The following is a 23,723-nucleotide window of genomic DNA, read 5'->3' as shown; positions in this document are numbered from 1 at the left end:
GCCCAGATTCCTGACCCACAGAACTCATAAGAATAATAAAATGATTGCTTTAAGCCACTTAAGCTTTGGGGTAATTTGTTATACAGCAAAAATAACTGGAACATTGTTATTTGTTGTACTCCAGACCTTCACCATGGCTTTGTTTTTCTTCTTGCTGAAAAGCATCCTTTCATCATGTTTTTTGTGTTTTTTTTTAAGTGATGTTCTATAGGTGGCAAAGTCTCTCAGTCTTGGTATAACTGAATATGTCTCTACTTTGCCTTCAGTCTTGAATAATGGTTGACAGTTCTTGTTCTCAGTATTTAAAGATATTATTCCATTGTCTTCTGGTACCTCTTAAGACTCATGATAGTCTAATTATTGTTCTTTTCTCTCATAGCTTTAAAAAACCATAAGGATTAAATAAATTTGTTTAGTCTTTTTGTACATGCATCTGAGCCCAGGGTATTTGTCTTAACTGTGGTCATTGGAAAAGCATGGGATTTGTGGTCGGGCAGGTTTGACTGTGAAACAGAGCCCCACCACATTAATCTTGGGCAAGAAAGCCTGCAAGCTCTCTTCCCCCTCTGGGAAAAGGTACCTGTTATTATCTGCCCTGCGGAGTTAACATGAGCATCAAGGGCAGTATGTGCTTCCTACGCATTTGTTACCATGATTATCATTGTCCTGCCTTTGCTGCATGTCTACTTCAGGTTCCTCATCTGTCACATCGAGGGCACGAATAAGGGACCTCTCAGGTGGCTGTGAGAATTAAGTCAGAAAGCACCCAATATCAGGGGTCATATATACGAGGCCCTCAACAAATGTTACTTTGTTTTTATTAGTAGTATATCACTGGAGAAAGTTCGAAGAGGCAAGTGGCAGTGTGGCTTAGCAGAGAGAACACAAGATCCATCATAGCAAGAGATGCCAGGGGGAGCTCCACTCAACTTGCTGTGTGCCCGTGGGCAAGTTCCCTCTCATCTCTGGATCCCTGTTTCCTTCTCCTGCATACGGGGAAGTGATTCCTGCCTCCTAGTGCTCGGTGGAGGCCCGGGTGACACCTCCAACATCAAGATTCTATAGTTTAGCAGGTTCTGGGGAAGAGAGCCAGGCCAGGACTTTCACGCACAGCGCAGCCATTTGGAAGGCTCGGCGTGGCTGCTGGTCTGGCGGCCCATCCCTGACAGAACCACTCCCATGTGGCCTCCCGGCCCTGCCCGCCAAGTGAGTGAACTTTGAAGCGAGCAGAAAACAAGTGTGTAAAAACGCGAAAACCTGGGGGATGATATGCGATGCTGCTCCCTTAGCCATCAAACCCAGGCTGATTTCAAGCCGTGTTGTGCCGAGTACTTCTGGAACTCGTGTGGCCTTCCTGATGTTCCCGTGAGATCAGGGGCAGCTGGTGAAAGCCCAGAGTGAACGGGCAAAGGCACCTGTGCCGACCGAGACCCAGGTATCCTAAGAACTGAAGTCAGGGCAGGCACCTGAAAACATGGTTGGTTGGTTTTTTAAATAAAAACTCTCATTTCCTCAGCTCTGCAACGGCTCAAAGCTCATTGCCTGCTAGCCTACCTGTGCAACTAACTTGGTTAGAAACCGCTGCTTGCTGCAAGAAAGAAAGTCTGGCACTTTAGTTCACAGCTACTTTAGTTCATAGGCTTTCTCAATGAAAAGGAATTAGGGAGAAAAGAGTGAGAAGGAATTAAGGAGAAGAAAGGAGTCAACCACCTTTGAAAGAGGCTGTTCTGGGAAGAGGTGATCGAGTCCCCCGTGGGATCACTGTCAGATTCCACACGATCCCTGTGCTGGGCAGCCTGCTACCTGACACACAGCCTCGCACATTCACAGCGACAGGAGTGTGTGAGGCTATCAGATAGATGGAGCTGGCCCCTGGGCTGGGGGTGGGGCCAGGGAACAGAGGGCTCTTTTTCCTAATTAGCTGTTTTTATACAGGGGACACATGACCCAAATACAACCACCAACTGTGTCTTTGACATAGACAGGAGAAAGGGGGAGCTGGGCTTTTGTCGGCCACAAATTCTTTCAACTTGCATGTCACCCCAAGCGCAAAACTCCACAATGAGTCCGAGGAGCGGGACCGTTTCAGATAGTTTGCGAAATGGCCTTGGAAGCAGGTATTTCAATCTTGTTTAGGGTCGAAAGATACTGCAAAAGTGATATTGGGTTACTATCTCTTTCTTTCATTTTCTAAAAGATTTGTGACCGTTTTTGCCATTTGCCCGAGTTGCCAATATATCCTAAAATTGTGTGTGCTTCAAAAAGAAATAAACACATTTTAAGGAACAATATTTCTTAGCCATAAATTCAACTCATTCATAAACCCTAATTGTTCTACTGTCCAAACTGCCTTTATCACATTGACTGTGAACTTAGTAAAAACAAATGAATTTCAAAGAATAGTGTAAAGTGAATTACTTTCCCTGTCTAAAGAAGGGTACTTGATAAGATACATAGTCAGTTTAAGCAGCAGCAAATTGAAGAATAAAAGATAAAGGAAAAGAGGCATGCTTTGTGGATGTGTATATGTGTGTGATATTGTTGATTCTTTGATTTTGAAACAATTTAAAAAATCTCAAGTATTTTCCAACCACCCGCTTAACTGAAAGCAGTTCTCCACGGGTGATTTTCCCAGAGCCAGAGGTAACATGTGCTAACACTAACTGCGCTGAACTGGAAGCCATCAAACGCCACGCCTGATGGCCCTGCCCAGGTCGCCGCCACCATTGCCCCTGCACACACAGCCCAGAACGAATGGGTGCAGGCAGGGCCGGAGACCCTCCCGAGGCGGAGATGAAAGAAATCCACCACAAACGCCTCTCCAATTGGGTAAACACAGTCTTTCATGGACGGAGCTGTTCAGAAAAAATAGCGCCTTCTTTGTTTCACCACATAGTCACTTGGTTGTATAGCACAACTGGAAAACGGTGACAAGACCATAAAAAGCTGGATGGAAACTTGTCAAATTAAACCCCGAGCAAAGCCCAGAGCTGATTGGCTTAATTGGAGATAATGAGAAACGAAACCACATTGCTACTTGCAAAGTAAAATAGAGAGCTGAAGCAATTACCCAGAAAATTTACCAACAGCCCTTTGCTGAAATGCCTAGAAAATTGAGGCCAAAATGTTTTGAGATTTCCAATGTCTGATAATGCCTTAAAGTCGCACCTCACTTTGCTAATGATGACCTGGACTCAATGTATATTCCATTCTTTCCGAGGGAAAACAGAAAACGGGGTCCCACAAGGGAGCACAGCACCCACCCCCAGCGGCGGTTGGGCTTCTGCCCGAAGAGGCTGTTATAAACACCCCAGGGCAGATTTCAAGCTCCCCGCCACCAGCCCCCCTCCCAGGAAAACAGTAGCTGAGGACTGGGAGTAGGGATGTCTCCTGAAGTAAGGAGAACCCGAAGGGTCGGTAAGACAAAAGGAAATGAATGGGAAGTCCTCTTCTAGGGATTAGACAGTCTACCCATCGCTGGAGTGCCAATCAAGCCCCTGAAAATGCTCAATCTCCGGGGCTTCCTCACGGGCCGGCTTGGGAAGTGCACACGGTGGAACCCGGCAACGTCGCCCCGCGGAAGCACAATCTCGGCACATCTGGCAAACTGGGAGCCCAGCCACTGCCATCCATTCCTCTCTAAACTCAGATACTGTCTGGGCCAACCTCCCACTTTCAGATTTGCACTCTTCACCTTGACTACTCACAATTCGCCTTTCTCCCTGAAAGCTCTAAGAAAATGGTGTCCCCCAGAACAGGTACATTTCAGGGCAATGTCCTGTGGCCTCAGAGACAGCCAGTAACACCGTGGCTGACTCCAAGAGGTGACCTGGAGGGGGCGGCGCAGGGCCCAGAGAAAGCAGTGTTTGGCGGCGGGCAGTGCTGGGGCCTTACCAAAGCTGGGGGCACTGTGCAAGGTCATGTCCCGGATCACCCTGGTGCCGAAGCAGGACCACATCAGGAGGAACTGCTGGGCCACTTTCCTCAGGGACCCTTGTCTCTTGGCGGCCACCTACGAGAGAGCGAATGACTTTAACATGCTGGACTTGACCCTTCATTTAGCACTGTCTTTAGAAATTGACAGGGAAGGCTTATGTAAGGTCTCCAAGTTCAAAGTATGGAGCAATGATTTTCAACTTTTTGTTTCTATCAGCAAAAATACTTGTGAAAAAATGAGCTCTCTCATCAAGGCCCAACGTGCATAACAGGTGCTGGCCTGGCTGAAGCAGAGGAGGGAGACCGGGGCCCCGTGGCCGCTGAGGAACCTCCAGGTGGCTCGCTGCAGGGCTGCAGGGCCCAGGGCTGCACCTCCCACTCCCGTCCACCAACCTTCACAACACAGCGGTCCACCATGGTGTCCAGCCACTCGATGTACGACTCGATGGGCGACTGCTCCTCCAGCAGGTGGTCGAACTCCTGATACACTGTCAAACAGAGGAGAGCCCACACATCACCACACTGGGTTTAAGCAGAGACGCATCTTAAGAAGAACAAAGGCATACAACTGAAGAAATGAAATCCCCAGTCTTAGCAGGGCATTCAAGGCTTTGGAAAATACGCCCCAACTTACCCTTCCCGGCTCATCCCCATGCCTGTGAGTGCTTTACCCAGCCACCCCGTCATCCTCGCCATTCCCCCAAGTCCTGCTTTTCTCAGGCACTTCCCTCTACTTGCACTGCTTGGTTCCTAATGGCCCAGGGGACATGTCCCTCCTTGAAATCCTTTCTACCCACTCTGTGCCCCTTACCAGCACTGACCATGTCCTTCTATACATTCATAGCATTTTACTTTCTGTATTTTGCCTTCAGTATATCACTCATAATCCTGTGATGCGGTGAGTGTGTGTGTGCATGCGTGCATTTTTGTCCGCTGTCTTCGTTAGCTGGGGCATGACCTGTGATGCAGCTGTTACCCGTGGGTGCTGGCTGGCCTGAGTGGACAGCAGCGCTGTTGCTCTCTTGCTCTATGCCCCATGATAGGGCACATTTGATCATTCAAATGTTTTTAAACCACAACTGTACTGGGCAGTAGCCTGATCAGCTTCTGCTACCTAAATAGTAGATGCTTGATAAATATTTTTGGATTGAAGGAAGCAATTGCTGTGCCCTCAGTTCTGCATTAGGAAAAGTTGGATAATCGTACCACTTCCCCCCTGGCTTCAGCTCCAAGTCAGATCATGGGTCGGGAAGTACTCTGCAAGCAGAGGAGCACTGAGAAAACAGAACCATCTCTGCAGTGGTCTCTGATCTGAAACATCATGACTTGTGTGTGTGTGTGTGTGTGTGTGTGTGTAAATCAAACCACAATTCAAGATCCACACACGTCTGTAGTTTTCACTCGTCTGTGCGGTTTTAGTTCCCCATTTCTCTGGAATGGCTGGTTGTCCCACTTTACTTAGTTGATAGCCACCACTGAGGTCAGCTTCCAGGATTACCGGAAGGTCCTAGCATTGCAGAATGAGAAGGGGCTTTAAAAGTCCTTTTGGTTGACCCGCCTCTTTTTACAGATGAGGAAGCTAGGTCTTAATGAGGTGACATGATCCACTGGAAGTCAGAGGGCAAGTTAGGGACAGAGCAGCGACTGGAACCAAGTCTCTGAGCTTCTCGTTGGTTGTGGTGTTTTGCCCTTTGTCCCACTCTCTGTGCATCTGAGCGACTGGTGGTGGCAGTGAGTGCTAACTGCTAATGGTTATCCAGTGCTTGCCACGTGCCAGGCACTCCTCTAAGTGCTGTACGCGGACACGTTTAACCTTAGACCATCCCTAGAATGTGAATGTCAGAGCCTAGAACAGTACATGGTACGTAGCAATTGCTCAAGTGCCTTTTGTGCTCAAGTGTTTGTTGAATACGAATGAATGAGCAGCCCAAGGAGTTAGGTACTGATTATCCTACTTTACAATGAGGAGACTGAGGCACTATGGAATACGTAACTTTCCCAAGGTTTCAGAGATAATGAATGGCAGAGGCAAGTTTAAAACACGGCCTGACTCGAGTGCTTGCTCTCTAACCACCTCATCTACCAGCACTACATTGTGCACCAGGCACAGGGCACACATTGTCCCATTTAATCCCTCTGCATTACCCCCATTTTACAGATTCGGAAGCCAGTCACCGTGCACGAGAGCCAGGGGTTGAATCAAAGTCTGTTGGGCACCCCAAGCCCATGCTCTTACCAGAGCAGCACTTACTCATTCCCACCAGCACACTCAAGTCCCAGCGTGTACTTTTTAATTTAAAGTAAGCAGAGCGTTCCCAGGCATGACTATCTCCCAAGATATTTTCTCCCAAGATACTTTCTCTTTAAAAAACACACACAAAAAACAAAATGGCATAACCCTGGTAGCCCGTCTTACGCTGGATGATGAGTTTGCGGTGCTCCTCGTGGGAGTCCTCCATGGTGTACAGGGTTTGCTTGGTGATGCTGTTGAGGTCCACGTTCCTCCAGTCTTCCAGCATCTGGAATGTGATGTCCGTGCTGTGGATCACCGTTCGAGAGGCCTGTAATCCAATCCAGCCAGCTCCTTAGCTCAGGGTTGTCAGGGGAGAACCCCTTCACTTTATTTCCTTTAAGCCTTTTAAATGAATCTGCCAAGGGTATTTTGCAAACTACTTTGAAATTCAGGAAAATAGTTTTAACAAATAAGTAGGTGAGTCTATAACTCAAGATCCATACCCTTTTTCTCTGAGGCTCTCTCGATCTCCCTTTCTCGCTAAAAAACGACCTCATGGTGGCCTAGGCCAGACCCAACCATGCTGTTCCCAGCCCCTTGGTCTTGACCCCGTGGAACAATGGGACGGGGCCCAGAGACCGGCCAGCTCTCTGATGCAAGCCTGCGGGGCAGGAGCTCTGCGCTGAATGACCTCTATGTCTCCTGCGCCCAAGAAGTGCCAGTCCCAGACCAGGAACGGTCCTGCTGCCCGGGCCCACCACAGCCTTGACCCAGGAACCTTTCAGCGTGTAGTCTACATGTGAGTGCATTCTGACGCAGTTGGCAGTCTAGCTTTCTGTTTTTCATGTAACTGTAATGATTAAAACAAATATACTTAAGATGGAGTAAAAGGGAAATTAGACCTTAAGACTTGGGTGTGTGTGTGTGTGTGTGTGTGTGTGTGTGCGCGCGCGCGCGCGCGCGCAAGTTGTAGCCGTCTCAGCAAACCCTCATTGGTAGAACTTAAATCTGCAAGTTGCAACAACACTTGGATCACTAATACTTGGAACCATGAAGTCGGAACAATATTGATAAACGCAAAGAAAAACATTTCCAGAATAATTTCCTTTACTTGCATGTTTTCAAAGAAGTCTTTAGTAAAATGGAAAAAAAAAAAGATTTCAAATACACATGGACATTATATGTCTCCTTATGCTTGTGAATTTCCAGGCAAAGGTAAATACTGACAATAACCTTTACACCCGGACTGTCTGAACTCAAGTAAAACCTAGCTTAGATCATCGTGAACTTTGAAGATCACAGAGGCCTGAATATATGAGTATGTGAACTGGGTCAGTCTCTAATGGTAATGAAAACAACCTAATGTGAAGGTCTGGGATTCCGCATTCAAATATTCTTAGTTCAAATCCTGGCCTCGCTGCTGACCAGCTGAGGGACTTGGGGCAGGTATGTGGAACAGCCTCAGTTTCCTGGTCTATAAACTGGATGTGTCATAGGGCCTGCCTCGCATGGAGGAATGCTGTCAAGGATTTATTAAGGTTATGTTTGAAGAGGATATAGCTTAAGGAGTAAGAGCTCAGTGAAAGAGGCGACTGTTATTCAGGTTCTCTTGATTGCCATGACACCTCAGGGCCTTTGCACAGGGTCTGTGTTACGTCTGGAACTTTCTTCTCTCACCCTGCCCGTCCCAGCAACCCTTCCATTGCGTACACTCCAACTTAGATGTCACTCCATGAAGAGGCTTTCTCTAATCACTTTATCTAAGGAGAACCTCAATGACCCATCATTCTCTCTTTCTGTGAGGTTTCCTTCATGCACTTAACCACTTTGGATTATTCTTTCATTTACTTTTTTTTCTGCTGAGGGCAAATACCACTGAGCATACATAATGCCTGGCACACAGTAGGCACTCAAAGATTTTGTGGAGTGAACAGCTGAGATATGAATGCCAATTGGCTTGCTTAGTGTATCCAGAAGGGTCTGGATGTTTAGATCTCAGGTGTAAGTACTCGGGGGGCGGGGGTGTTCTTGGTCGGGTGCTGTGTAGTCTGACTTGCCGTGTGTTTAGGAAAGCTCGTTGGATACTAAGACGTTCCACGAAATGTTCTTAGCACCAACCCCAGTCCTCTGGCTGATCCAGGAACGTGTTTGACAGCTGTCCAGTGAGATGGAAAGGTAGCATTTGCTGATTAAATTACATATGTCAGCGTGGAAAGTAGAGAGGAAGTGTGTGAGTGCACGTGTGTGTGGGCGCGCGCACAAACACGCACCCTTACACATATCTGTAGATGCTTTTACCTACCTGAGCAGTAGAAAGGGCCAAAGGCTTTCCTAAACTTTTTGAACCCCGAGGTATGCACCAAGACCATGTCTAGTCCCCTGATATGACCCGAGGCATGATTCCTGGGAAACGTGGCAGTGTGCCAATATTATTTTCTGCACTGAATCCCATTCATCTGTCAGGCCTCTGTACCTGCCTACAGGAACGTGGAAGGGTTTCCCTCCGGTCTCCAAATCCCGCCCTGTGCTGTTTATGCCAGGGGCAGAGCAGGAAAAGTGAGGTGTGTGGGTGCAGTTTTACACGTTCTGGTTCCCAGCCTGGAGCCTGCCTCAGGCACTCTAACTAGAAAGCCCTCCCTCCCACCTTGACCTTCAATAGCTGGCACCAACCCAGAACCAACACTATAAGGGAGGGGCTGCAAACACAAACACAGAAAGCAGGCAGGCAGGTGACACATGAGTGAGGGGCCAGTGTACGAGAAGGTGGGGAGATGGGGAGACGAGGACAGTGCCGCTGGAGAGGCACTCAGCCCACCCAGCTGATCACTGCCCTGGGTTGGTGTAGCACTGAGGGTGCCACCTCTTAACATTTTTCTACAAAAAATTTGGGTGTTCAGCTGTCATCTACAAGTTTCCGTTATTGGTGGCTGAGTGATAAAATGTCTTTGAATACATGCAAATCAAACAAAAATAACCCCACACATCTGAGGGCTGATTTGACCTGCAGCCACCAGCTTGCTCCCTCTGCTTTTAGATCATTAATGTGCTAATGAATGGTAACAGGCCGACTCACAGTCCCTTCCTTAAGGTGCAGGATTAATAGAAATGCAAAGCTTTATGCCATCCAGTTATAAGTATGGAGTTACAGTAGAATCTTCCACTTTTTACTGTGCTACACTTTTGCTAGTTTTGAACTTAGTAAATGGTAAGCATATGTCACTTTTATGCTCCAAAGAACAGAAATCTAGAAGAATAAATAAAATTGGCTAAATATTTAACATGCCTCATGGCTTTGAACTCTTTTGGGTGACACAAAAACAACAAATAAGTCATCCTCCATATCTGTTTGAATCACTCATTTCAGTGGCTCACCACCAGGCATACCCTGCCCAGGCTACACTGCAGGGTCGGGGGACATTCCTGATTGATTGTCACATCCAGGTGGGACTTGGGGCTGGGGAAGGGGTGCTACTGACTGGCATCAGGTGGGTAGAAGGCAGGGGTGCTACTAAATACCTACAATGCACAAAACAACTTCTCACAGCAAAGAATTATCCAGCTGAAAATGTCAACAGTGTCAGAGAAACCCCAATTTACAGAAGGGAAACAAACTTGATAGCCTAGAACAGGTGAAGGGGCAACTATTGTCAGAAATTATTTTGTTAGTTGAAGCTATTTAGTGATCGGCTAATGTTTTTGTTCCTTATCTGTAGAAATTCAAGGTAACAGCTACACCCGACATCCCATGGGCAGCTGGTCTGTGGATCTGCCCTTATTTGTAATGACTTAGCAGTAGTTAGAACACAGCGCAGGACACATACCTGGCAGAGATGATTTAGTGATGTTTGCCGTCTCAGAATTTGGGAAAACCTTCTGGACACTGAAAGAAGAATAAGGTAGTTTGAAATATTTGCAGGATTTATGGTCCTGCTTCAGATTTTCCAGGGGCAGATTTCAAAAAGTAATTTTCTTATTTACCTAAAGTTGTCTCACTGTCCAACTCATTTTAGAAGCCCACTGGCAAAACCCAGGATTTGAGTTTTTGTTTTCCCATTTGGACAACTATTTCCTAAAATGTTGATATCTGGGGCATATGTTTCAAAGTCACACTAGCAGGTGTGAGAAATCGTGGTGTCAACCAACCATGAGTAAAAGCAATTATTTACTTGTCTTTCATTTAGCTAATTGCAGGCTCAATCCCTACTCCCCATAAATAATTGCAAGAATCAAGTGGGAGCTTTGAAGAAGGTCCTTTACAATGCAGTCTGTCTAATAGGAAGCCCTGAATGAGCCTCAGGGGTGTGAGCTGCTAGGGGGGGCTCCACGATGGAACCCCGAGCTGCTCCTTGAACATGGCTTTGCATTCGTCATCTGTCCCTTTTAGCGAATGAGCTCCATGACCCACTGCGTGTTCTGATGGCTCTGTTTCCTATGGTGACACAGTGGGCTGATGATGTGAAGTGGTCCTGGTTGGTCCGTGAATCCTGAAGCAGACAAGGCTTGTGCCTGCCTGGGGTCTTCATTCTTACAATCATTTGGAGTGGTGTGTGTTTCCACTCCTTGCCCATTTTCCAGGTGCACCCCAAGTCTCCCTGGGAAGAATGGGTGTCCCCAGGCACCCACAGGTAGAAGGTCCCAAAAGCTCCTCGCTGCCAACTTTCAACAGGTTTGTTTTGTCAGCATAATTAAAACGGCACGGGCATTCTTCTCATTAATTTCTGAACTGGTCAAGAAACAATCAGAAGTGGTCCTGGGATTATTGTAATTTGGACTTGGAGCCAGCTTGGTTTGAAAAATAAGGCATGGGGTGGAGGAATGGGGGCAGGGGGAAGGGGACAGAAGAACTTCTAATTTTCCAGGCTGATCAATCGTTAATCCTTCTCCTTAATTACTTTTTCTTTAACTTTGTGATGTGGAATTTAGTGCTGGGGGAAAGAAAAGAACTGAGAGCCGTGAAATAAAGTGGGCTTTATCAGTAGGTGATGGGCACCGCAGGCGGCCTCAGAGCCGCTGAAAGGGCCCCTCCGCCTGCGGAGAGAGGTAATTTGATCTCCTTCATTTTACTGGGGGCACCGATTTAGGGCAAGAAAGGCAGGCTGTATTCAAATGGGGTTTTAAGAAACATATAACTTGGATTTGCTTGAAATCATTTTGTCTTTGTTTAATAGTGAGTCTTCCCACTAGTACAGACACATCGAGACAGGAATTGGACCAGTTTCCTCAGGCAAAAACAACGCTGGGGAGTGAGGGTGCCGCTCAGCAGAGAGAAGATTCGCAGTCCCAACCCCTTATGAGAAATATTAATTTGGCTTGCTCATTAGGCAGGGCATTAAATATGTGAGACCCACGCTGTTTTCTGTCTCCTGCGACCAGTTCCATTTGTGGGCAGGAGCTCAGGGGAATCTCTGAGTCTGGGGGTTGGACAGACGGGAGTTGGACTCCGGGCCCCTAGTGACTGGCTATGTGGCTTTGGGGACCTTTCACTGCGTCTTGGAGCCCCATCTGTGAACAGCAACACTGTGTCCTACACCACAGTGGTGGCATAAGGATAGGTGAGAGAAGGAACATGGAGGTGATGAGCAGAAACTCTGGCGTTTCTGCTCTGGGAGGCAGATCTGGGAGCAATCCTGCCTCTGCTACTTACTACCTCCCTAAGCCTGTTCCCTTTTCTATGAAAGCAGGTGTACCACCAGTAATTAACATTTTGTGAGGATTAAACAAGTTAATGTATGGAAAGTGCTAAGCATAATACTTGGTGCTTTGTAGTAACACGCAGTAAATGGTAGCTATTGTTGTTATTATTTTATGTAAGATGTTGGGCACAAAACTGTTTTCCCTCTACCCCTCCACTCCCAAACTCAGCACTTACGTTCAAACTTGATGTTTCGCAGGTTCTCTGGGAGGTCATGAAGAGCCACTTTTAGCCACTCATCCAGCTGCTTGGCAAACTTCCGGATCACCTGAGTTAAGCTAGGAAGAGAAAGGAGACATTTTAAGTGCCTCGTGTGTGGCCCAGGCCTTCCACCAGACGGCAACCAATAGGTGCCACTCATAGCAGTAACTCGAGAGGCGAGGCTGGCAGCCCCAGCTCCGCAGAACTGGTGGGTCTGAGAAGGGCACGAGCAGAATGTGCTCTGTGCCAGTGCTGGTGGGCGGGGAGACCCGGCAGGCACAGTGCAAGGCTGGGCAGCCATCAGAACTTACTGTGAGCAAAACATCCTCCGTGTTTCTGTAGAGCCTGGTATAAGGGGTGAAGACAGTGGGCCTCTAAGCGCCCATTTGCAATTAGCCCCTCCTCCTCATGCTGCCCAACTTGTCCCAGCCCCCTAGTCGGACAGGAACCCTGGCAGCATATGGCCATGCCTGCCAAAGGCGTGGGCCCAGGCTTACCGAACTGCTTGCTGCTTGGAAAGGACTGGGAAGCAACAGCGTATTTTTAACTTGCAAACAACCCTGACATGGACCTTGAACTCATATCAGATTTGGAAAGTCAAGGACTATTTTGGAGCAGGAGGTAGGAGGGGGCTGGAGGGGTGAAAGGTGGGGGGGGTGGCAGTCGATTACAATGTGAGATGGAAATTTGGAGTTGAAAAGACATTGAGCACCATTTTCAGGATCCCACCTGCTCATAGCCCCAACTCCAGTGTCCTCCATGTAGTCCTCCTTAGTCATTCGGGCCACAGGGCTCTCCCCACACTGACATCCAACCATCCTTGCCTTCCACCAACACTACCCTGTTCAGTCTCCCATCGCCTCTCCTGTCTCACCATGATCACCAACCTCCTCCCCACTACTGGGCAGTCCTACCATGTTTTTCTGCTCATACATTCTTTCCTTTTCCATGACCAAGTCCTACCTTCTCCCAAGACTCTCACACCTCCAATCCGCCTACTTCTCTCTCTCTACCAGCAGGTCTCATCCCCTCCTATTTCCGGATAGAATCAAAGAGCCAATCTCCTATCTCAGTGGTCGGCAAACCGCGGCTTGAGAGCCACATGCGGCTCTTTGGCCCCTTGAGTATGGCTTGGCGTTAGAACCACTTCTTCAAAATAAACTCACCCTGGCTGAAAACTGACTTCTGTGCATGGGCCACGAAGTTTCAATCACACTGTACATGCGCGCCCACACGTGGTATTTTATGGAAGAGCCACACCCAAGGGGCCAAAGAGCCGCATGTGGCTCATGAGCCGCAGTTTGCCGACCACGGTCCTGGGTCATTCTTCTCTACATTTTAGTGCTCCAACATTGACTCGTCTTCAAAACAAAAAACCCTCTCATTTCTTCACTCCTCAAGCTACGACCCTCTTTCTTCTTCACAGACATATTTCTTCTAAGTTATCTAGACTCTTGTCTCCCTCTTTTCACCTCCTGTTCACTCCGGTCCCTAACCCAGAAAGCAGCCTCCATCCCTGACACAAACCCAGTGGACTCATTTTGGTTCTCATCTTGCTTGACATCTTAGCAGCATTCGGCTCTGTCAGCCCTTCCTCCTATTGGAAACATTTGCTTACCTTGACATTTGTGACCGTCTGTCTTCTGGCTCCTGCTCCTCAGTCACAAAGCTCAGCCCCCTCTACCCGGCCATTATGTCTTCCAGTTCTTTCAGGACTAGACCTGGGCCCTCTCTCATCCCTCTGGATTCCTGCGCTGGGTAGTTTCTCCATGCCCACTGCATGTCACCATCTACACTCACTGTGATATCTCCAGAGCAGAGGTCTGCAGGACTCAGGACCCCTCCATTTGCAAGTCCCAAAGGCACATCAAACTCAACGTGTGCAAACTGAACTCATCATTTCCCTGTCAGAGCTAGTTCTTTTCTTGTATTCCCTACTTCGCGGAGATTCTACTTTCCATGAACTTTTGTTTTTAACGTTATTTATTATCAAAAATTTCAAATATACCCCGGGATAAAGAGAATAGCATAATAAACCTCCAAATATCTATCACCTAGCTTCAATAATTAGCAAACAGTTTGCCATTTTAATTTATCACCATGCTATTAGAATACCTAAACAGAATGAACAGTAATTCTTTAATATTATCTAAAGTCCAGTCTGTACTCAAATTTCTCTTAAAGAAATCTTCTATTTTGTTAGTATCTGGATCCAAACAAAGTCCACACATTGGATAAAACATATATTGCCTTGTTCTATTTCTTAAATCTCTTTAAAAGTTTATTTCATGCCATTTTTTATTTATTCCCTGGAATGCCCCACATTCTGATTTCTTCCTCGTGGTGCATTTAAACTGTTCACCTATCCTGTGTGCTTTCTATAAAGTGGCAATTAGGTCTAAAGACTTAAGTTCAGTTATGATTTTTTTTTCTTTTAGGCATAAAAAGTTTTATAGGTGGCTGCCCATCGCATCACATTATGAAGCTTATATTATCTGGTTGTTCCTCTTTTAGTGCAACTAGTGTGAGACTCAAATAGTCTCTCTTCCCACTGCAGGCATTACAGATTTTATCTTCGTTACCTCTCAGCCCCCTCCAGTTTTCTCCCACTTCAAGCTGTCCTCATCCTTCACCAGGGCCCCTGTAACAGCTTCCGTGGAGCCTCCCTGCCCTGCTCACCTTCCCACTTCCACCCCATCTTTCAGGGTCAGAGGGATTTTGCCAAAGCACTTGCAATCCTGACCTGTTTCACCTCTGGTTGAAAACCAACCTCCTCACCCGGACCCCCAAAGCTCACACTCTAGCCTTGTTTCCCTCTCCAGCCTCATCCACATTTCAGCCCCATTGGCCTCTGCCCAGTCTTTGCCACCTCAGGGCCTGTGCCTTTGGCAACCTTTCATCCCACCCTTCTTTACCCATTCGACTCCCTCTCCTCCATCCGATCTCAGACCAGGCGTTACTTCCACAGGAAAGCCTTCCCTGAGCCCCCAAGGATTCCTCTGGACGGGCCCTGCAGCTGTGACAGTTGGTCATCATGCACTAACTTGTGCGATTATCTGATTAACGTCCATCTTCCCACTAGACTGTGTGCACCATGTAGCCTCAGCACCTGACAGAGTGCCAGGCACCTAGTAGGCACGTAAGAAATGTTTGTTCAGTGAAACAAATGGATTAATGGTTCCCAACCCCCGGTGCACCAAGTTCAGATGTATTCCCCACGAGGACCTACCCAAATGCTCCCCTTTATCTCTCTGATTTCAGCCCCTCCCCCCAGCTCACCTGATTCCCACGGGCACAAGCCCCCTTTCTGTGTCTCCAAGCCCCTGCCAGCCTCACCAGGCCCTTTGCACTTGCTGCTCCCTCTCCCTCTGCCTGGAAAGCTGCTGCCCCAGATAACAGCCTGGCTCCCTTCCTTCCCAGCTTCCCAGCTCTCCCCACTATCTCAACACTCTCAATCCTGCCATATGTTTTAAAGACTCTTTTGGCTTCTGTGATGAAAATCAAGTGTAGGTGGGTGAGGACAGAACAGGGAGATCTGTGCAGAGTTACTGCAAGAGTCCCGGCAAGAGGGAGGACGAGGGTGGTACCAGTGGAAATAATGCGATATGGACAGATTAAAATATTTTGAAGGCAGAGCCAACAGGATTTCCGGTGAGTGGATCTGGGTGTGTGAGGGAAGAAGGAAGTCAAGTGTGTCTTCCTGAAAGGAAAGGGAGTATGCACGCCTGTGCCTGTGCCTAGCAGAGTGCCTGGCACTGAGGAAGTGCTCAATCAATGTTGAAGACTGAGTGGACCCAAAGCCCTGCACCTGTAACAAAGCAAAGCTTCTAAACCAGTATCAGTTAGTAGCACATTGGATCTGACTTCTGAGGTTAAATCTCAAAAACATTTGCTGCTCTTAACAGAGGTCAGAATCTAGAGAAGTGTCCAGTGTGACCCTCCTGCGGCCTCTGGACCGACGGGGACAGGGCCTTGCCATTCTCCGTCCATGACACACATCCAGGAGGATTACTCGTGGCTGGAGTGGGGAGCTGGCCTTTGTCTGGGAGCAGCAAGCAAGCAGCAGGATTGCTGATGAGGCCTTTCACTTGGTGCAATTGGTTGGCTTAAGCTGAAGAAAGGCAAGGGGGGTTCTGCCTGGAAAAGATTCTATTTTGGGACGCAGACATGGGGCTGCGGGACTTTGAGTAACCTCAATATTCAGGCTGCCCTGCTCAGGGGTCCAAGGAGCTGGCCTCCCCTTATCACCTGGTCTGAGAGATGCCTCCATGCCCACTCCTCCTTCCTGTAGCATCAGGGGATGGGGACCACACCCCTTCTCGACATATCTCCTCCCACAGTACACTCGCTGCAGCCTGACTTTTTCCTCTGCTGACTTATCCTGCCTCCCTCCTGGGCTCTCCCTCCCCTTTCCCTCTCCCCAGGCTGGCTCTCCCAGGGCCCGCCCTGCACCTGCAGGGCTTTGGGTTCACTCAGTCTTCAACATTTCTTCAGCACTTCCTCTGAATCAGGCACTCTGCTAGGCACAGGCACGGGGGTGCATAATCCCTTTCCTTCCCCTCCCTTTCCTGCAGATGCTCCCACACCTTCTGCCCTTCCCCTGCATCTGAGCTCCACACTTGAAACTGCCAGAATGACCTCCAGCAGTGATGCTGGTACAACAGCAAAGCGGTGATAATAGCAGCCACTTTTTAATGAGTGCAAGGTGACAAGCACTAAACACTTCACACATATTTTCTTACTTATCCCTCACCAACAAGTAGGTGCTATTGTTATTCCCAGCAGGGAGGTGAGAAACTGAGGCTCAGAGAAGTTACTTTATTTGCCAAGGAGATGCAGCAATAAGTGCAAGAGCCAAGATTTAAGCCCAGTGTGGCATGGCTGCAGGCTAGGTGATGGAAACACCCACACTGCTCACACACCTGAGATGCGGGATTCCTCCCGTCCAGACCAGGGCCTCCTGCTGCTTTTCGGCCACAGGCCTGGCTATTGCTTAGAACTTCAGTCTTCTCTTCGCTTCACTAATACCTTATCCTTCTTGCCCATCCATCCCCAACCCCCTACACCCAAACATGTTTCCTTATATCTGCTAGACCAATGGTTATTAACAACCGCTGTGCCAGCACCCCTTGAAAGGTCACAGAGGTGAACAGCCCAAGTTTGAGAATGATCTATCTATCTTGCAAATAAGAGTGCATGATTCATGGTTCTCTCTATTATGTTGTCACTTATTCACCAGAAAGCATATTTCAATATGCTTTGCAGAGCAGGGAAGGAAGGGGCGGGTGGTCTGGCAGCCGCGCCCCAGCCTGGGCCAGGAGGGCTGTGAGAACTGCTAGACCCGATTCTCATTCCACCTCTGGCCTGGCACAGGGCCGGGCACACAGAAGGCATGCAAAGAAGTGAGGGACAAATGAATATAAACAACTGAAAAGTCAGCTGGTCTTTTCCTGATTTAATGGAAAAGGCACTGGATTTATAAGCCAAAGGTCATTTTGGTAATTAACTATGTAATTTTAAAGAACTGTCTCCTCTGGCAGACTGTAAGCTCAGTGAGGGCAGGGTGCACGTTTATCTTCTTTAATGCTGCATTCCAGGACCTAGCACAGTATAGTAATCAATACACATTTGTTTAATGAATGAATAAATATTGAGTTCTGGCTGTTTCATTTATTTGCAGATGAAGATGGACAAGTGATTTCAGCTCTTAAGCTTCAACTTTCACTTCTATAAAAACAAGACAATTACAGAGGAGGCGGCAGGGGTTAGTATTTTGTTTGTACCCCATGCACTGCTTTATAATAAACTATAATGCCTTGTGTGTGTAGCACCTAAGAAGCAATATTAGCAGCATGTGAAGCTCTCTTATAAAGATGTGTATACTTGTATTGATCCTACAGGAGGTCCCTTCTTAGTAAAATGGAGATAGAGATTTAGTTATTATCTCATTCACTTGATCAATGTACAAGAACTTAATAACTCAGAATCTAAAGGGGTCCGTGTGTGCGCGTGCGTACATGCACACAAGACTCAAATATTCATTCATTCATTCATTCATTCATTCATTCACACACACACACATATAATTTGGTACATGCATACGCTTAGACATATGATTATAAAAATAATTCAGTCTTAAGGTAGAACACTTGAAAAATGCATAAAAGCGCGACACTGAAATTGGACCACAATCCCATCTGGAGGCAACCTTTATTGGCCTAATTAGGTGTGTTTCTGTTCTACCAAGAATGTGGAAAATGGGAAAGAGCATCACTCCCACCATAATAAGAAAAAAACAGATAATCTATAAAATCATATTTTTTGTTAACCCATCAAAGAGCTGAGGTCACAAGCACCTAGCCTGGAATTTGTGGAAAGACAGGACTTGGGAGCTGGCTCATCTGTGTTAGAGGGAGGAAAGCGGGACATCCCACAGCCAAGGAAGAATTCAGCTTAAATTGGTAAAGGCCGAGTGTGAAGTAGCGTAAGTACATGGAGCTCTGGGAGCCACAGAGGCAGAGGACATTCGCATCTATTCACAAGGTCTTCTCCATGGGCCCAGCCATATGCTCACGAAAAGGACTGGGGCAGGAGAGGAGAAGGAGAAAGCCCACCTCTGAGGAGCACCTCGGAGGAGGGGAGCAGCCACTGCTATAGAGAAGCATGCGGTCCTACTCAGACCATCCTCCCTATGAACAAAAGCCTCTAGTGGCTAGGGGAAGGGTGGGAAATACTGTTGGCCTGGGCGCGGGGTGAGACTCATTGCAGGTGGCCAGGGGAGGGGAGGGTGAAAAGGAAAAGCTTTCTAACCTTGGCAGAAACCATCATGGGCTCAAACTACTAGAGATTTATCTCTGAAGTGGGATATGATCACTGAAAATGCCCAACACTGACTGCCAAAACCACAGGCTTACTTAAGACTGAGTCAGGATAAGAGAGAACCCCGCCCTCACCCCATCCCCAAACAGGCTAACAAGTGTAGTAGTGGTACACAGGAGACCTAATGCTGAGGATGTAGCAGTAACACTGAAAAACCCCCTCAACAAACAAACTTCCAACCTAAGCACAGGCACTCCAAAAGAATTTAAATCTGCTGGGATACGAAAGGTAACCATAGCAACAGTAAAACCCAACCCCAATGAACTCCTGAATAACCTGGCTCACTTCCTCACATTAAGAGCCTAGGAGAAGAAAAGGCATGCTCATTTCCAGGCATAAATACTACTTACCTCAGTTTTTACTGCTCCACATACTGTTTGGCAGTCAATATAAAATTGTAAGATACACAAAAAACTAAGAAGAACGCACTCCCAAGAGATAAAGCAATCTATGGAACCAGACTATCAAACAGGGAATTTAAAATAACCATGATTGTGCCTAAAGAAATACAAAAAAGAACAAATAAAGCCCAAAGTTAGTAGAAGGAAGGAACTAAATAAAACAAAAGCCCCAGAACCAGATGGCTTCACAGGCAAATCCTACCAAACATTTAAAGGAAAATTAATACTTATCCTTTTCTAATTATTCCAAAAAACTGAAAACAAAGGAATGCTTCCAAACTCATTCTACAAGGCCAACATTACTCTGATACCTAAAATAGACAAAGACACTGCAAAAAAGGAAAATTATAGGCCAATATTCCTGATGAGCATGATGCAAAATTTCTCAACAAAGTATTAGCCCACCGAATTCAACAGTACACTAAAAGAATCATATACCATGATCAAGTGCCAGGGATGCAAGGATGGGGCTCAATACCTCCATATCAATCAACATGATATACCACATCAACAAAACGAGGGATAAAAATCACATGATCATTTGAAGAGATGGAGAAAAAGCATTTGAAAAAACTCAATATCCCTAAGAACTCTCAACAAAGTGGATATAGAGGGAACATATCTCACCATAATAAAGGACATTTATAACAAACCCACAGCAAACATCACACTCAATGGTGAAAAGCTGAAAGCTTTTCCTCTAAGATCAGAAAGAAGGCAAGGGTGCCCACTGTTGCCACTTTTATTCAACTTCTAAGTGGGAAGACGTCTCAGAACTAAACTACAACAAACTTGGTCCAAATTCATAAATGTGGAAGTGGCACATTGAAGACACAGTGCTCCTTCTTTCCAAGTGTAACAAAATGACCGTATGTTAGACAACAGGGGAAACCTAAATTAAGTCTCAAAGAAATACTGTAGTTTAGAAAGTCTCTAATCACAAAGCAGTAAAAGGGAAAATAACATAACCAGAAAACACTAGCTCCTAACAATTGGAACATTTTAAATGCTCTTTTTAAATTCTTAGGACACAGAAGAACTCCAAACCAATATATTTAGAAAAAGAACAATTATTAAAATATTACATATCAAAACCTATGGCATACAGTTAAAACAGTGCTCAAAGAAAAATTTAAGCCTGAAATACTTATGCTATAAAACAAGGGTAAAAAGTGTAAATAAATCAGGCATCTATTTTTTGGTTATTTTTGGGTGTGTGTGTGACTGATATAACTGAAGCTCCTAGAATTGGAACAGGCACATAGGAAGCACTCAATAAGTATTTGTTGAGTAAGAGTAACAGTAAACTTAAGAAAAGGAACGAGTTAGTAAAAGCAGATATTAATATATTAGAAAAAATAATAGCACCAGTAAGTATATCCAAAAGGCTTTTTCTTGAAAATATAAAAATTAGGTAAGCTAACTACAAAGAAATGGCAGAAAGCACAACCACACAAACTAAAATATAATAAAGCAGAAATAACCAGACATGGAGGAAATTCAGTGAGTGCACAAACCCACTTTGCTCAACCCTAAGCAAATTAATTTAAAGATCTGGAAGAAATGGATCATTTTCTAGGACAATATAATTTACCAAAACTTTCCTCAGAGAAAATAGAAAATCTAACTGAGCACTTATTATATGAAAAAAAGAAAAAAAGTTTTTGAAGATTTACCCCCATAAAACACCAGGCCCGGATGGCTTCAAAAGGGAACTAATTCCATGCAATCTTCAAGAGCAAGTAATTTCAATACAATTAAAACTGGTTTAGACCTTAGGAAAAAAAGGGCAGGGAGCTTCCAGACTCCATTTATGAAGCAAAAACAAAAATGAAAAAACAAAACAAAACAAAACAAAAAACCAAAAAACAATGATACCAACAACTGACAAAGATTAAACACAAAAAGAGCCGAAACCGGTTTGGCTCAGTGGATAGAGCGTCGGCCTGCGGACTCAAGGGTCCCAGGTTCGATTCCGGTCAAGGGCATGTACCTTGGTTGCGGGCACATCCCCAGTAGGGGGTGTGCAAGAGGCAGCTGATTGATGTTTCTCTCTCATCGATGTTTCTAACTCTCTATCCCTCTCTCTTCCTCTCTGTAAAAAATCAATAAAATATATTTAAAAAAAAAACACAAAAAGAAAATGCAGACCAATCTTATTTATGACTTTTGATGCAGAAAACCTAAATAAAACATTAACAAATAAATCCTGCAACACATGAAAGAAAATAATGATGCTCTGGGCAGGGGACCTGGTGTCTGGAGAAAAAGAGGAGTGGGGAGGGGAGAGGGGCTCTTCACTGTACACCACTATTATACATTTTGAATTTTTAACCATTTTTAAATTTTAATTAAAAAAGACAAACCAATGTTAATGGTGCTTACCATTACCATTGGGTTTTTCCTTTTATTGCTTTGTTAGAGACTTTCTAAACAAGGGAGGCCCCAGACAGTGCATGATTAGAACCCATAGAGAGAAGCAGGAGCAGTAAATGCTGGGGACCAGCCCTGAGGGGAGATGAGAAGTGTGCCCACCTGTCGGGTAATGCCTGCAGCACGGTGGGCATCAGCACTCCCGAGATCGCTTTGTAGAGGATGGAGTCACACACGCCGACGATGTTCACCACCGTGGAGGAGCCCAGCACGGGCAGCATGTGGGGCGGCATCCCTTGCCAAAAGTGCAGAAGGAAACTTTGAACCTGTATCGACCCACAGAGAGAAGAACCATGAGGTCACACGGGGCCCTCCCAACAGAGGCCTGGGACTCAGCCAAGGCCACCCCAGCCTGGTGTGGCTCAGGAGGCCTGGAAGGTCCTCCGTGCCCCGTGTGTGGCATGCCCACTGCTGGAGAACCATGTGGCCTGGCAGCCTGGGTCTGTTCTGCCCAGGGAGAGGATTAGCACCGTAACCCCTCACCTTCTTCGTGCTTACTGTGGTCTGGGGAGAATTTAAGGAAGGGAAGGAGGGTATTGTTTTTTAAAAGCTCAGATTATTAGAATTTACTATTCTAGGGACTTATTTGTACCCCGGGGTCATGAGTGGCTAGTAAGAGGAATAAGTCTGGAAGGGAAGGGAATAGGTGCTACAAACAAAAATCTCCTGATTCAAACCTGTGTGCCCCAAACTAGGTAAAGTGCAAGGCTTTCTTCATATCCAAATGCCTCCCTTTTCCCCAAGAGCCCTGCCGGGTGGTGCCATTATAGGATCCTAGATGCTGATATCTGGCAGTAAGCTGCATTGCACAGATCAGGAATATAGTAAGCACTCAAATGTGGGGGTATTATTAATATGACAGCAGGAACACAAGCTGAATTGCTGGTAACAAATGGCTGAATGAAGTTCCAAAGCAGAGAACCCCCAATGGCCCTGACACCTGTCTTTTAGAGTGTGTCTTGGAGGTCAGGGGGAGAGCAGGGTAGGGGGAAGAGGGGTGGAACAAGATAAGGGAAGTGAAGGAAAGTGATAGAAGATGGTTAACCTGTACATATATTAACATGTAAAAATGTATAGACTTTAGCCAACATTGGGGAATGGCTCATCTTGAAGTTGGGGAATAACTGAACTTTTGTGATCTCATGGGTTCCACTTGGCTCCTGGACTATTGTATCCTTCCTTCCTCCACAGGTGGCGCTCTCCCACCCACGGCATTATCCACATCCCTGGCTCCCCTATCCGTCCTGAGCCAATGCAGGGGAAAAGTCAGTGCCCCAGCCCAATACTTTGGAGGTGGTACTCTTACTGGCGTTAGCTTTATTGAGTGCCTACGATATGCCAGATACTCTGCATAGGTTCTCTCATTTAATACTCCTAATACTATTCCAGCGAGACTCATCACCCATTTTGCAGAGACATTCGCCTACTTGTCCAAAGCCAGACAGCAAGCCAGGCAATGGTGACATAGAGCCCTGTCTGCCTGTCCCCTGTGGCTGCCTTGTTCTTCACATGGTAACTGGGCTTCTACCCCATTCCTGAGACTGCCCGCTTCCCCGCTTCCTGCCCCTGCCCTGGCGACCTGCAGTGTCCTTCAGGCCCCTCCGAGGAGTAGGTCTTGCTTTCCCTTCACCACGCTCCCCCGACCCCAGCCTGGCGACCTGCTCTCACTTCTTCGACCTCCCTGGCCTGCCTGGACTTCCCAGTGTCGACACTGTGTGGGAGGCTTCGGAGGCGAGGAATGGGAAGAAAAGCAGGTCCCTGACTTCCTAAAGGGAAAATGGTAGTTGCCAAAAACATGATCCAAGTGGTGGATGCAGTCAGCTTTGTAAATTGTGAAACTCAAGTCACAGTTCTGTTAATTCCATGACAGTGAAAATACGGCAGTTTTCATCCAGACTGAACATTAAAACTACGACAATCCAGATGAGGGAAGATTGCCTGTCGGGGT

General features: G+C 46.6%; 1 protein-coding gene across 1 annotated transcript in view; it reads right to left on the bottom strand.

The window, feature by feature from the left end:
* RFX4 (regulatory factor X4) overlaps positions 1-23,723 on the bottom strand; it is a 74,892-nt gene that overhangs the window by 29,293 nt on the left and 21,876 nt on the right. Inside the window, exons 5-10 of the mRNA XM_028150164.2 lie at positions 21,878-22,041; positions 12,039-12,139; positions 9,991-10,049; positions 6,353-6,497; positions 4,330-4,424; positions 3,895-4,012 (exon numbers count right to left, since the gene is read on the bottom strand). Of these exons, the coding sequence (XP_028005965.1) occupies positions 3,895-4,012; positions 4,330-4,424; positions 6,353-6,497; positions 9,991-10,049; positions 12,039-12,139; positions 21,878-22,041 (682 nt within the window). The remainder of the gene's footprint in view (positions 1-3,894; positions 4,013-4,329; positions 4,425-6,352; positions 6,498-9,990; positions 10,050-12,038; positions 12,140-21,877; positions 22,042-23,723) is intronic.

Source organism: Eptesicus fuscus, chromosome 7, assembly GCF_027574615.1.
Source record: "Eptesicus fuscus isolate TK198812 chromosome 7, DD_ASM_mEF_20220401, whole genome shotgun sequence".
NCBI lineage: Eukaryota > Metazoa > Chordata > Mammalia > Chiroptera > Vespertilionidae > Eptesicus > Eptesicus fuscus.
The sequence above is the reverse complement of the archived record's forward strand: the minus strand, read 5'-3'. Positions and strand labels throughout refer to the sequence as shown.